The 15024-nt window shown below is 45.5% G+C and overlaps 1 protein-coding gene and 1 long non-coding RNA gene across 3 annotated transcripts in view; one reads left to right on the top strand and one right to left on the bottom strand.

Moving 5' to 3' along the window:
• The window catches only part of LOC139267022 (uncharacterized), a 161770-nt gene extending 154939 nt beyond the window's left edge, over nt 1–6831 (bottom strand). For both annotated transcript variants that reach the window (XR_011593812.1, XR_011593811.1), the window contains exon 1: nt 6388–6831. This is a non-coding gene — a long non-coding RNA (uncharacterized lncRNA). The remainder of the gene's footprint in view (nt 1–6387) is intronic.
• b3galnt2 (beta-1,3-N-acetylgalactosaminyltransferase 2) overlaps nt 6575–15024 on the top strand; it is a 49581-nt gene continuing 41131 nt past the window's right edge. The window contains exon 1 of the mRNA XM_070884665.1: nt 6575–6784. Coding sequence (XP_070740766.1) covers nt 6688–6784 — 97 coding nt within the window. The 5' untranslated portion in view covers nt 6575–6687. The remainder of the gene's footprint in view (nt 6785–15024) is intronic.

The following is a 15024-nucleotide window of genomic DNA, read 5'->3' as shown; positions in this document are numbered from 1 at the left end:
TTTACCATCTATATTAATGACTTGGATGAAGGGACCGAGAGTAATGTAGCCAAATTGGCTGCTGATACAAAGATAGGTGGGAAAGCAAATTGTGAGGAGGATGCAAAGAATCTACAAAGGGATATAAATAGGCTAAGTGAGTGGGCAAAAATTTGGCAGATGGAATATAATGTGGGAAAATGTGAGGTTATCCACTTTGGTAGGAAAAATTAAAAAGCAAATTATTATTTAAATGGAGATTACAAAATGCGGTGGTACAGAGGGATCTAGGTGTCCTTGTACATAAAACACAAAAGGTTAGTATGCAGGTACAGCAAGTAATTAGGAAGTCAAATGGAATGTTGGCCTTTATTACAAGGTGGATGGAGTATAAAAGTAGGGAAGTCCTGCTACAACTGTACAGGGCGATGATGAATCCACACCTGGAGAACTGCATACAGTTTTGGTCTCCTTATTTAAGGAAGGATATGATTGCACTGGAGGCAGTTCAGAGAAGGTTCACGAGGTTGATTCCTGAGATGAAGGGGTTGTCATATGAAGAAAGGTTGAGTCTATACTCATTGGAATTTAGAAGAATAAGAGGTGATCTTATTGAAACGTATAAGATTCTGAGGGGGTTTGACAGGGTAGATGCAGAGAGGATGTTTCCCCTCATGGGGGAATCTAGAACGAGGGGGCATAGCTTCAGAATAAGGGATCGCTCATTTAAAACGGAAATGAGGAGGAATTTCTTCTCTCAGATGGTCGTGAATCTTTGGAATTCTCTACCTCAGAGAACTGTGGAGGCTGGGTCATTGAATATAGTTAAGGTGGAGGTAGACAGATTTTTGAAAGATAATGAAGTCAAGGGTTATGGAGAGTGGGCAGGGAAGTAGAGTTGAGACCAGGATCAAATCAGCCACGATCTTATTGAATGGCAGCGCAGGCTCGAAGGGTCAAATGGCCTATTCCTGTTCCTATTTCTTAACATTCTCTCATTCTCTACACTGCAGTCAGTGCCCTGGTGGTGGAGGGAGTGGATATTAATATATATATGGATCTTGGGCAAGGACAGACTTGAGCTTGGCTCTAATAGTCCCCACAATTAAATAGTCCCCTAACAGAATCCAGGGTCACATGTGAAGAGTGGCCATTTGCACAGAAAGCTTGGAGCAACATAATTTCCTGTGAAAACATACCCCATAATTTACTGCAGGAAAGGAGGAGGGGAGAACATTTGAGGAAATACCTTGATTTGTAAGTCTGTTTGAGAAATGTATTGACGTTATCGATGCGGAGAGCTTTATTGTGAGCACTAACATTCTGTGGGACAACTCCAGTGGAAGGATCATGTTTTGTTCATATCCTAGTCCTTTATGCTGCCATTTGTTATGTTTATTGGGAGAAAGGCACAAAAAGACTTTTCTCTTTTAACCTTTGCCTAATGTGCTGCACTCGTGTTGGATGCAGGTTTAAACTAGCTTGACAGGGGGATGGGAACCTGAGAGCAGATTCAGAAGGGAGAGAAGAAAAGCTGAAAATGGAAGGCAAAAAATTAGTAAGCGAGTTTGGAAGGCAGAGGAAACAAAGGCTAGAAAATAGGCAAGTATGTTTGGCAGCGCTAAATGATATATACTTTAATGCAAGGAGTCTGGGGAAATAAGGCAAAAAGGCTGAGGGCACAGATAGAGACGTGGGAGTACGATATTATAGCTATTATTGAGACATGGCTGAAAGAAGGGCAAAATTGGCAGCTCAACATTCCTGGTTACAGGGTTTTCAGATGAGATGGATAAAAAAGCAGAGGGGGGGGGGGTCGCAGTATTGATTAAAGAAACAATTACAGCTGTGAGGAGGGATGATATGTTGGAAGATCATCAAATGAGGCCACTCGGTTTGAACTGAAGAACAAAAAAGGGGCGATCACACTGCTGGGAGTGTACTATAGACCCCAGTCAGAGGGAGATAGAAGAGCAAATATGTAGGCACATTTTCTGAAGTGCAAAAACAATAGGGCAGTAATAGTAGGGGATTTCAACTACCCCAATATTAACTGAGATAGAATTTGTGTGAAGGGTGTAGACGAAGCAGAATTCTTAAAATGCATTCAGGAGAACTTTTTTAGTCTGTATGTAACAAGCCCAACAAGAGAGGGGGCGGTTCTGGACTTAGTTTCAAGGAATGAAACTGGGCAGATGGAAGGAGTATTAGTGGGAGAGCATTTTGGTGCTAGTGATGATAATTCAGTTAGATTTAGGGTAGTTATGCAAAAGGACAAAGACCAGAAAAGCCAATTTTGCTAAGCAGAGATGTGATTTAGCCAAGGTGGACTGGAAGCAGGAACTGGACTGGACTGGAAACAGCTACTTGAAGGTAAATCAGTGTTAGAGCAGTGGGAGGCATTCAAGGAGGAGATAGTGAGGGTTCAGAGCAAGTTTGTTCCCTTAAAGAAAAAGGGTGGGATTAACAAATCTAGAGCCCCCTGGATGTCAAGAGCATACAGGGTAGGATAAAGAAAAAAAAGGGTTCAACACTGCAGAAACCCTAGAGGAGTACAGAAAGTGCAGGGGTGAAATTAAAAAGGAAATTAGGAAAGCAAAGAGAGAGCAAGAAAAAATATTTGCAAGTAAAATCAAGGAAAACCCAAAGATGTTTTATAGATACATTAAGAGCAAGAGGATAACTAAAGAAAGAGTAGGGCTTATTAGTGACCATGAGGGTAATCTGTGTGTGGAGGCAGAAAGATGTGGGTTTGATTCTTAATGAATACTTTGCATCTGTTTTCACAAAAGAGGAACGATGCAGACATTACAATCAGGGAGGATTATTCGGTGAAATAAACATAGTGAGAGAGGAAGTATTAAGGGGGTTGAAATTGATCAAAGGCAAGTTCCGCCCATTTATCAAAAAAGGATAAAAGCGCCTGGCGATAAAAATGGGCGTTACACGGCGATTATGGGCAGGAGGTGGGATTCTGGATGGCAGATGCAATCCTGGAGAAAGTTATGCCGAGGCTGGAGGGGGGAACGCCCAAACAAATGTTCAAAAAATAAAAAATAAAAAACAAAAAAAATCACAAAACCTTCAGAGGACTCTTTAACACAAAATCGCTGCAAAAGAAGTAAAGAAAAAATCTCACTTGCCTTTTCTTGCAGGTCTTCATAGTAGCGGCAGGGATTTTGGCTGCATTGGTTGTAAATTACCAAAATTCCCTGGATTCTGGGGAGGTCCCAGCAGATTGGAAAACTGCAAATGTGACGCCCCTATTTAAAAAAGGAGGCAGACAAAAAGCAGGAAACTATAGACCAGTTAGCCTAACATCTGTGGTTGGGAAAATGTTGGAGTCCATTATTAAAGAAGCAGTAGCAGGACATTTGGAAAAGCAAAATTCAGTCAGGCAAAGTCATCATGGATTTATGAAGGGGAAGTCATGTTTGACAAATTTGCTGGAGTTCTTCGAGGATGTAACGAATAGGGTGGATAAAGGGGAACCAGTGGATGTGGTGTATTTGGACTTCGAGAAGGCATTTGACAAGGTACCACATAAAAGATTACTGCACAAGATATAAGTTCACAGGGTTGGGGGTAATATATTAGCATAGAGGATAGGCTAACTAACAGAGAACAGAGATTCGGGATAAATGGTTCATTCTCTGGTTGGCAACCAGTAACTAGTGTGGTGCTGCAGGGATCAGTGCTGGGACCCCAACTATTTACAATCTATATTAACGACTTGGAAGAAGGTACTGAGTGTAACGTAGCCAAGTTTGCTGACGATACAAAGATGGGAGGAAAAGCAATGTGTGAGGAAGACACAAAAAATCTGCAAAAGGACATAGACAGGCTAATTGAGTGGGCAAAAATTTGGCAGATGGAGTATAATGTTGGAAAGTGTGAGGTCATGCACTTTGGCAGAAAAAAAATCAAAGAGCAAGTTATTATTTAAATAGAGAAAGATTGCAAAGTGCCACAATATAGCGGGACCTGGGGGTACTTGTGCATGAAACGCAAAAGTATAGTATGCAGGTACAGCAAGTGATCAGGAAGGCCAATGGTATCTTGGCCTTTATTGCAAAGGGGATGGAATATAAAAGCAGGGAAGTCTTGCTGCAGTTATACAGGGTATTGGTGAGGCCACACCTGGAATACTGCGTGCAGTTTTGGTTTCCATATTTACGAAACGATATACTTGCTTTGGAGGCAATTCAGAGAAGGTTCATTAGGTTGATTCCGGGGATGAGGGGGTTGACTTATGAGGAAAGGTTGAGTAGGTTGGGCCTCTACTCATTGGAATTCAGAAGAATGAGAGGTGATCTTATCAAAACGTCTAAGACTATGAGGGGCCTTAACAAGGTGGATGCAGAGAGGATGTTTCCAGTGATGGGGGAAGACTAGGGCTTAGGCCACCCATTTAAAAACAGAGATGAGGAGAAATTTATTCTCAGAGGGTTGTAAATCTGTGGAATTCACTGCTTCAGAGAGATGTGAAAGCTGGGACATTGAGTAAATTTCAGACAGAAATAGAGAGTTTCTTAAACGATAAGGGAATAAAGGGGTTATTGGGAGCGGGCAGGGTAGTGGAGCTGAGTCCATGATCAAATCAGCCATGATCTTATTAAATGGTGGAGCAGGTTTGAGGGGCCGTATGGCCTACTCCTTATCCTATTTCTTATGTTCTTATATATGAACAGTGCCAAATGGAATTCAATCCAGAGAAGTGTGAGGTATTGCATTTGGGGAGGGCTAACAAGGCAATAAATGGTAGGACACCGAGAAGTGTAGAGGAACTGAGGGACCTTGGAGTGCATGTCCATAGATCCCTGAAGGTAGCAGGACAGGTAGATGAGGTGGTTAAGAAGGCATATGGGATACTTTATTAGCCGAGGCATAGAATGTAACAACAGGAAGATTATGCTTTAACTATATGAAATACTAGATAGGCCACAGCTAGAGTACTGTGTGCAGTTCTGGTCACATTACAAGAAAGATATAATTGCACTAGAGAGGGTACAGAGAAGATTTACGAGGATGTTGCCTGGACTGGAGAAATTTAGCTATGAGGACAGATTGGATAGACTGGAATTGTTTTCTTTGGAACATAGGAGGCTGGGGGGAGACCTAATTGAGGTGTATAAAATTATGAGGGTCCTAGATAGAGTGAATAGGAAGGTCCTGTTTCCCTTGGCAGAGGGGTCAACAATCAGGGTTTAAATTTAATGTAAGTGGTTGGAGCCTTAGAGGGGATTTGAGAAGAATTGTTTCACTCAGAGGGTGGTGGGGATCTGAAACTCACTGCCTGATAGGGTGGTAGAGGCAGAAACCCTCAATAGTATCGAAAAGGTACTTGGATGTGCACTTGAAGTGCTGTAACCTACAAGGCTATGGATCAAGAGCTGGAAAGTGGGATTAGGCTGGATAGCTCTGTCAGCCAGCACAGACACAAAGGGCCGAATGGTCTCCTGTGCTGTAAATTTTTATGATTCTAGGTGAAATGCATTGCTTGTTGGAAGATAAGTTGAGCCTAAGTACAACGCAGTTATTAAGTTTCAGAGAAAATAGATTCAAAAATCAGGTCCAAGCCTTAATTTGTTACATCGTGACTGAGTTGAGCAAGTTGGTTGGTGCTTTCATTCATTTTCTGCTTAGTGACTAGTAAAATGCGTGAAACTATTAAAGAGATGTTCAATTGTCAAACGTGTTCGTTTTTTTCCCTCCACATGTAAGAACTTGAATTTATTGGGCACCTTTTATGACCTCAGGATGTCCCAACACATTTCATAGCCAATGAATTACTTTTAAAGTGTTCACTGTTGTAATGTAGGAAAGGCGGCATCATAGTCCCACAAACTGCGATGAGATAATGACCAGATAATCATTTTTTGCGATGTTGGTTGAAAGAAAGACTTGCATTTATATAGCGGTTTTCACAGCCACCAAACATCTCAAAGCTCTTTACAGCCAATGAAGTGCTTTTGGAGTATAGTCACTGTTGTAATGTAGAAAATGTGGCAGCCAAAGTTGCACACAGCAAGCTCCCACAAACAACATGATAATGACCAGATAATCTGTTTTTTTTAATGTTGATTGAGGGATAAATATTGGCCAGGACACCAGGGATAGCTCCCCTGCTGTTCTTTGAAATAGTGCCGTGGAATCTTTTACATCCACCTGAGAGAGCAGACGGGGTCTCGGTTTAACGTCTCATCTGAAAGACGGCACCTCCGACAGTGCGGCGCTCCCTCAGCACTGCACTGGGAGTGTCAGCCTAGATTTATGTGCTCAAGTCTCCGGAATGAACCCACAACCTTCTGATTCAGAGGCCACTGTGCTGCCCACTGAGCCACGGCTGACACATGTTGACCAACTTTTAACTACCAGACTCATATAAACTGGACGTTTGATCCTAACCTAGAAAAGTAGGCACCGTCTTTGCTCCTCACCGGGAACAACTATAGTAGGAGAACACCTTCTCTGCCTTGACGCATTCGACGTCCTCACGCTCGACACCTGACTGCGTGACCCGCACCTTCCTGACCGTGCGGACTACAACCCCCAGCGTGCACCGCGCAAACCACGGCTGCGCAGTGCGGTCGGCGAGGAGGCCCTCAGTACGCCGTCAGCGGGCCGCGGTGAAAGAAAGCAGGAGGTGGACGGTCGGCCGGTAACCGGCAGGTGAACCTGTGAGAAGCGGCGCTTTCGCGACAATCAATGCGGAGCGTGGCTGTGCTGGCGGCGGCCTGCTTTTGTGTCCTCGCCATTATCGCTCACTTCGGTCTGCGGCCCGGCCGCCTCGTCCCGTTCCGAGGTAATGGTGAATTTAACCGTCAAATAACCGCCTCGCTGGCTCGCGGCGCTGGTGACGTCACGGCGGGTGCTCCGCCTCCCCTACCTGCCGTCGTGCTGCGCGTGCGCGGTTCCCTCGCGGCGCGGGGTTGGGTGATGTCACTGCTAATGCTCTGCCCCCTATTGCTCATTGTACTGCGCACGCGCGGTACCCTTGCTTCACACCTTGTAACAAACATGTACAGTACCTTCCATGTCCCAAGGCATGTGGTGACTTGGCCTGAGGATGCTCATTCGTTTCCTGGTGACAATTAGTGTTCATTTTCTTTAGAAAAAAAGACCTAATAATAATTAATAAGTGTCAGCTGTGGCTCAGTGGGTAGCACTCTCGCCTCTGAGTCAGAAGGTTGTGGGTTCATTCCGGAGACTTGAGCCCATAAATCTAGGCTGACACTCCCAGTGCAGTGCTGAGGGAGCGCCGCACTGTCGGAGGTGCCGTCTTTCAGATGAGACGTTAAACCGAGACCCCGTCTGCTCTCTCAGGTGGATGTAAAAGATTCCACGGCACTATTTCAAAGAACAGCAGGGGAGCTATCCCTGGTGTCCTGGCCAATATTTATCCCTCAATCAACATAAAAAAAACAGATTATCTGGTCATTATCATGTTGTTTGTGGGAGCTTGGTTCTACTGGAAACATCCTCAAAAAATTCCAGAAGATTTGTCAAGCATGATTTCCCTTTCACAAATCCATGCTGACTTGGACTTATCATGTCACCTCTTTCCAAATGCGCTGCTATGACATCCTTAATAATTGATTCCATCATTTTACCCACTACTGAGGTCAGGCTGACTGGTCTATAATTCCCTGTTTTCTCACTCCCTCCTTTTTTAAAAAGTGGGGTTACATTGGCTACCCACCACTCGATAGGAACTGATCCAGAGTCAATGGAATGTTGGAAAATGACTGTCAATGCATCCGCTATTTCCAAGGCCACCTCCTTAAGTACTCTGGGATGCAGTCCATCAGGCCCTGGGGATTTATCGGCCTTCAATCCCATCAATTTCCCCAACACAATTTCCCGACTAATAAGGATTTCCCTCAGTTCCTCCCCCTTACTAGACCCTCTGACCTCTTTTATATCCGGAAGGTTGTTTGTGTCCTCCTTAGTGAATACCGAACCAAAGTACTTGTTCAATTGGTCTGCCATTTCTTTGTTCCCCGTTATGACTTCCCCTGATTCTGACTGCAGGGGACCTACGTTTGTCTTTACTAACCTTTTTCTCTTTACATATCTATAGAAACTTTTGCAATCCGTCTTAATGTTCCCTGCAAGCTTCTTCTCGTACTCCATTTTCCCTACCCTAATCAAACCCTTTGTCCTCCTCTGCTGAGTTCTAAATTTCTCCCAGTCCCCGGGTTCACTGCTATTTCTGGCCAATTTGTATGCCACTTCCTTGGCTTTAATACTATCCCTGATTTCCCTTGATAGCCACGGTTGAGCCACCTTCCCTTTTTTATTTTTACGCCAGATAGGAATGTACAATTGTTGTAGTTCATCCATGCGGTCTCTAAATGTCTGCCATTGCCCATCCACAGTCAACCCCTTAAGTATCATTCGCCAATCTATCCTAGCCAATTGACGCCTCATACCTTCAAAGTTACCCTTCTTTATGTTCTGGACCATGGCCTCTGAATTAACTGTTTCATTCTCCATCCTAATGCAGAATTCCACCATATTATGGTCACTCTTTCCCAAGGGGCCTCGCACAACAAGATTGCTAATTAATCCTCTCTCATTACACAACACCCAGTCTAAGATGGCCTCCCCCCTAGTTGGTTCCTCGACATATTGGTCTCGAAAACCATCCCTTATGCACTCCAGGAAATCCTCCTCCACCGTATTGCTTCCAGTTTGGTTAGCCCAATCTATGTGCATATTAAAGTCACCCATTATAACTGCTGCACCTTTATTGCATGCACCCCTAATTTCCTGTTTGATGCCCTCCCTAACATAACTACTACTGTTTGGAGATCTGTACACAACTCCCACTAATGTTTTTTGCCCTTTAATGTTCTGCAGCTCTACCCATATAGATTCCACATCATCCAAGCTATTGTCCTTCCTAACTATTGCATTAATCTCCTCTTTAACCAGCAATGCTACCCCACCTCCTTTTCCTTTTATTCTATCCTTCCTGAATGTTGAATACCCCTGGACGTTGAGTTCCCAGCCCTGATCATCCTGGAGCCACGTCTCTGTAGTCCCAATCACATCATATTTGTTAACATCTATTTGCACAGTTAATTCATCCACCTTATTACGGATACTCCTTGCATTAAGACACAAAGCCTTCAGGCTTGTTTTTTTAACACCCTTTGTCCTTTTAGAATTTTGCTGTACAGTGGCCCTTTTTGTTTTTTGCCTTGGGTTTCTCTGCCCTCCACTTATCCTCATCTCCTTTCTGTCTTTTGCTTTTGTCTCCTTTTTGTTTCCCTCTGTCTCCCTGCATTGGTTCCCATCCCCTTGCCATATTAGTTTAACTCCTCCCCAACAGCAATAGCAAACACTCCCCCTAAGACATTGGTTCCGGTCCTGCCCAGGTGCAGACTGTCCGGTTTGTACTGATCCCACCTCCCACAGAACCGGTTCCAATGCCCCAGGAATTTGAATCCCTCCCTGCTGCACCACTGCTCAAGCCACGTATTCATCTGCGGTATCCTGCGATTCCTACTCTGACTAGCACGTGGCACTGGTAGCAATCCCGAGATTACTACTTTTGAGGTCCTACTTTTTAATTTAGCTCCTAGCTCCTTAAATTCGTTTCGTAGGACCTCATCCCTTTTTTTAACCTATGTCGTTGGTACCAATGTGCACCACGACAACTGGCTGTTCTCCCTCCCTTTTTAGAATGTCATGCACCCGCTCCGAGACATCCTTGACCCTTGCACCAGGGAGGCAACATACCATCCTGGAGTCTCGGTTGTGGCCGCAGAAACGCCTATCTATTCCCCTCACTATTGAATCCCCTATCACTATCGCTCTCCCACTCTTTTTCCTGCCCTCCTGTGCAACAGAGCCAGCCACGGTGCCATGAACTTGGCTGCTGCTGCCCTCCCCTGATGAGTCATTCGCCCTCAACAGTACTCAAAGCAGTGTATCTGTTTTGCAGGGGGATGACCACAGGGGACCCCTGCACTACCTTCCTTGCACTGCTCTTCCTGTTGGTCTTCCATTCCCTCGCTGGCTGTGGACCCTTCTCCTGCGGCAAGACCAACTCGCTACACATGCTACTCACGTCATTCTCAGCATCGTGGATGCTCTAGAGTGAATCCACCCTCAGCTCCAATTCCGCAACGCGGTCCGTCAGGAGCTGGAGGCGGATACACTTCCCGGAGATATAGTCGTCAGGGACACCGGAAGTGTCCCTGAGTTCCCACATGGTACAGGAGGAGCATATCACGTGACCGAGCTCCCCTGCCATGACTTAACCCTTAGATACCCTTAAATTGGCAACAACAATGTTAAAAGTTACTGACTGTTATAGAAGAGAAAAAAGAAAAGCTACTCACCAATCCAGCCAATCACTTATCCCCTTGGCTGTGATGTCACCTTTCTGTTTTTTTCTACTTCTTTTTTGCCTTCTCTCTGTAGCTGCACAAGCCTCGCCTCTCGCCGACCCCGGACTCACGCTGCTCCGAGCTCCCTCCTCCTCGACTGACTGCTCGAACTGCCTGACTCCCGCTGGCCTTTATAGGCCTCTCGCCGACCCCGGACTCGCGCTGCTCCGAGCTCCCGCCTTATCCCCGGTGCCCTGGACAATATTTATCCCTCAATCAACATAACAAAAAAACAGATTATATAGTCATTTGCTGTTTGTCGGAGCTTGCTGAGCACAAATTGGCTGCCGCATTTCCCACATTACAACAGTGGCTACACTCCAAAAGTATTGGCTACCTCGTCCAGGCCAACATCCCCAGCATTGAAGCACTGACCACACTTGATCAGCTCCGCTGGGCAGGCCACATAGTTCGCATGCCAGACACAAGACTCCCAAAGCAAGCGCTCTACTCGGAACTCGTCCACGGCAAACGAGCCAAAGGTGGGCAGCGGAAACGTTACAAGGGCACCCTCAAAGCCTGCCTGATAAAGTGCGACATCCCCACCGACATCTGGGAGTCCCTGGCCAAAGACCGCCCTAAGTAGAAGTGCATCTGGGAGGGCGCTGAGCACCTCGAGTCTCGTTGCCGAGAGCATGCAGAAAACAAGCGCAGGCAGCAGAAAGAGCGTGCAGCAAACCAGGCTCCCCACCCACCATTTCCCTCAACGACTATCTGTCCCACCTGTGACAGAAATTGTGGTTCTCATATTGGACTGTGCAGCCACATAAGAACTCATGCTAAGAGTGGAAGCAAGTCTTCCTCGATTCCGAGGCACTGCCTATGATGATGACTTCTTTGGCTGTAAAGCATTTCGAGACGTCTGGTGGTCGTGAAAGGCACTATATAAATCCAAGGCTTTCTTTTTAAGTAGCCAGGCAATCTTAGTCACTGTTGTGCATTTACCATGTTTTTTCCTAATGAAATTTCTGCTTTGTAAACATGAATAAAAAGTGGTGGAATGTAGGTAGAAAGTGCTCGTGAGTTAGTCAATAGCGTTTATTAATTGAACATTTCTAGCCACAAAAGTTTTGGCTGTGTCTGTGTCAGAAGGTCGTGGGTTCAAGTCCCACTCCAGAGACTTGAGCCCATAATCCAGGCCAGCGCTCCCAGTGCAGTACTGAGGGAATGCAACACTTTTGAGGATGTAACTGGTAGAGTGGAGAAGGGAGAACCAGTGGATGTGGTGTATTTGGACTTTCAAAAGGCTTTTGACAAGATCCCACACAAGAGATTAATGTGCAAAATTAAAGCACATGGTATTGGGGGTAATGTATTGACGTGGATAGAGAACTGGTTGGCAGACAGAAAGCAGAGAGTAGGGATAAATGGGTTCTTCTCAGAATGGCAGGCAGTGACTAGTGGGGTGCCGCAGGGCTCAGTGCTGGGATCCCAGCTATTTACAATATACATCAATGATTTAGATGAAGGAATTAATATCTCCAAGTTTGTAGACGACATTAAGCTGGGTGGCAGTATGAGCTGTGAGGAGGATGCTAAGAGGCTGCAGGGTGACTTGGACAGGTTAGGTGAATGGGCAAATGCATGACAGATGCAGTATAATGTGGATAAATGTGAGGTTATCCACTTTGGTGGCAAAAACATGAAGACAGATTATTATCTGAATGGCGGCAGATTAGGAAAAGGGGAAGTGCAACGAGACCTGGGTGTCATGGTTCATCAGTCATTGAAAGTTGGCATGCAGGTACAGCAGGCGGTGAAGAAGGCAAATGGCATGTTGGCCTTCATAGCGAGAGGATTTGAGTGTAGGAGCAGGGAGGTGTTGCTACAGTTGTACAGGGCCTTGGTGAGGCTTCACCTGGAATATTGTGTACAGTTTTGGTCTCCTAATCTGAGGAAGAACGTTCTTGCTATTGAGGGAGTGCAGCGAAGGTTCACCAGACTGATTCCCGGGATGGCAGGACTGACATATGAGGAGAGACTGGATCGACTGGGCCTGTATTCACTGGAGTTTAGAAGAATGAGAGGGGATCTCATAAAACCATATAAAATTCTGACGGGACTGGACAGGTTAGATGCGGGAAGAATGTTCCCGATGTTGGGGAAGTCCAGAACCAGCGGTCACAGTCTAAGGATAAGTGGTAAGCCATATAGGACCGAAATGAGGAGAAACTTCTTCACTCAGAGAGTTGTTAACCTGTGGAATTCTCTACCGCAGAGAGTTGCTGATGCCAGTTCATTAGATATATTCAGGAGGGAGTTAGATATGGCCCTTACGGCTAAAAGGATCAAGGGGTATGGAGAGAAAGCAGGAAAGGGGTACTGAGGTGAATGATCAGCCATGATCTTATTGAATGGTGGTGCAGGCTCGAAGGGCCAGATGGCCTACTCCTGCGCCTATTTTCTATGTTTCTATGTTCTATGTCTATCAGTTGAGACTTTAAACCGAGGCCCCGTCTGCTGTCTGAGGTAGATGTAAAAGTTGCCATTCGCAGACGAGCAGGGAGTTCTCCCCGGTGTCCTGGGCCAATATTTATCCCACAATCAACATCACTAAACCAGATTATCTGGACATTATCACATTGCTGTTTGTGGGACCTTGCGGTGCACAAATTGGCTGCCACGTTTCCTACATTATAACAGTGGCTACACTTCAAAAGCACTTCATTGGTCGTCCTGTGAAAGTGCTGTGTAAATGCAAGTGCTTCTTTTACTTGGTTGACATGTGAAATTTTACCCCAGCTCGTCACTGCCCTCGGGAGCAAATAGGAGACTATCGGGAAGGGGGGGCAGTCGTAGGCAGCTGTCATCAAAGCTATCCATGCCTCCCATCCATGTGAAAGACCTGTGAGTGTGTTGTCACAAGTGTAGCAACACTTTGGACTCTCCCAGGGCATTGAGATATTTTGTGTTGCTTGTTCCTTGGAACAGATGATCCCTTGAATTGTGGATGACCTTTAATTTCTATAAAGCTCTGCACGCTTGACAACCAAATATTAAGTGATGAGCAAGAGACTAGAGTAGATTTGACTATATTTTTAGAATTGACCGTGACGTACACTACTTAAACCCTCATGCACAGCAGCAATCTTACTGTGACAAATCTGACAAATGAATGATCTTATCGCTTTTAAACTGTGCGGCCAAGACTTTCAACCCTAATTGATTCGGGCTCACCCAGAGTGTGAGCATAGTGCTGAGAGAAAATATTTCAAGCTGCCCACCCCACTGCTCTGCCACAGTCATTTCCATCAGGAGAACCCTGGACATCTGGTGGTCCTTGCATCCAAGGTTCAAGGGTCACAAATTGCGAGAGGTACACCGATGTGGAGCTCATCATCAGAGGCCGTCCCTCGGAATCGAGGAAAACTTGCTTCCACTCTTAAAATGAGTCCTTAGATGGCTGAACAGTCCAATACGAGAACCACAGTCCCTGTCACAGGTGGGACAGACAGTGGTTGAGGGAAGGGGAGGGTGGGACTGGTTTGCCGCACGCTCCTTCCGCTGCCTGCGCTTGGTTTCTGCATGCTCTCGGCGACGAGACTCGAGGAGCTCAGCGCCCTCCCGGATGCACATCCTCCACTTAGGGCGGTCTTTGGCCAGGGACTCCCAGGTGTCTGTGGGGATGTTGCACTTTATCAGGGGAGGCCTTGAGGGTGTCCTTGTAACGTTTCCTCTGCCCACCTTTGGCTCGTTTGCAGTGAAGGAGTTCCGAGTAGAGCGCTTGCTTTGGGAGTCTCGTGTCTGGCATGCTGACCAAGTGTGGTCAGTGCTTCAATGCTGGATGTTGGCCTGGTCGAGGTCGCTAATGTTGGTGGACGCTATTTGTCATCTGTCTGTCTGGCGCCCACTGAGGAATAGAGGGAAGCTAGCCCTCTATACTGAGACCAGTTATTAATGAATGCCCTGGTCATGACAGGAGAGTCTGTCTGTGGACTGAGATGAAGTGCTGTACAATTCTATGAAAAGATTGAGATGAAAGACTACTTCAATTCACCTCAGTGCTTTCAACAGAATTGTTCGTGTATGTCGCAGAATGTGACCTCGGAATTGTTCAGTATTTTGTTGTAAACAAAATCCAAAAAGATAACAAAATACTTCAGCATGTAGTACTCTGAATATGCCTTAAATCTTTCATGTCATTTTATAAAATTTCAAATTGCAACTCATCAAACATACCCAGATGATCTGGAGAGGTAGCAGAGGTGGGAAGAGGAATATATTTTATTACCGTGTTTTGTTTTTTACTTGCTTCATCTTTCTGTTTCTCTTTTTATATCGTCAGTGAGGGAGCGTTGAACAACTTCACTGTTCAAATTGTACTCAGCACTGCCAACACCAATAAACTTCAAGGAATGCTCACGAATCGGAGATGGAGAGATTGAGGAGAGAGAGTAAGAGAGTACGGATCAGGAGAGAAGATAAGCTGAGGAAGAGGGAATGAGGAGGAAGTATCACAGGCTAGTTAGATTCATTACCCACATGTTTTGGGTGATTAAGAAATCCTGCAAAATGTCAAGATATAAATGAAATCTTCGTAAAATGTTTAAGTGGAAGCTAGATAAGGACATGAGGGAGAAAGGAATAGAAGGATATGGTGATGGGGTGAGATGAAGAGGGGTGAGACGAGGCATAAACACCA

This window comes from Pristiophorus japonicus, chromosome 7 (assembly GCF_044704955.1).
Source record: "Pristiophorus japonicus isolate sPriJap1 chromosome 7, sPriJap1.hap1, whole genome shotgun sequence".
NCBI lineage: Eukaryota > Metazoa > Chordata > Chondrichthyes > Pristiophoridae > Pristiophorus > Pristiophorus japonicus.
This window is presented reverse-complemented; position numbering and strand designations above follow the sequence as displayed.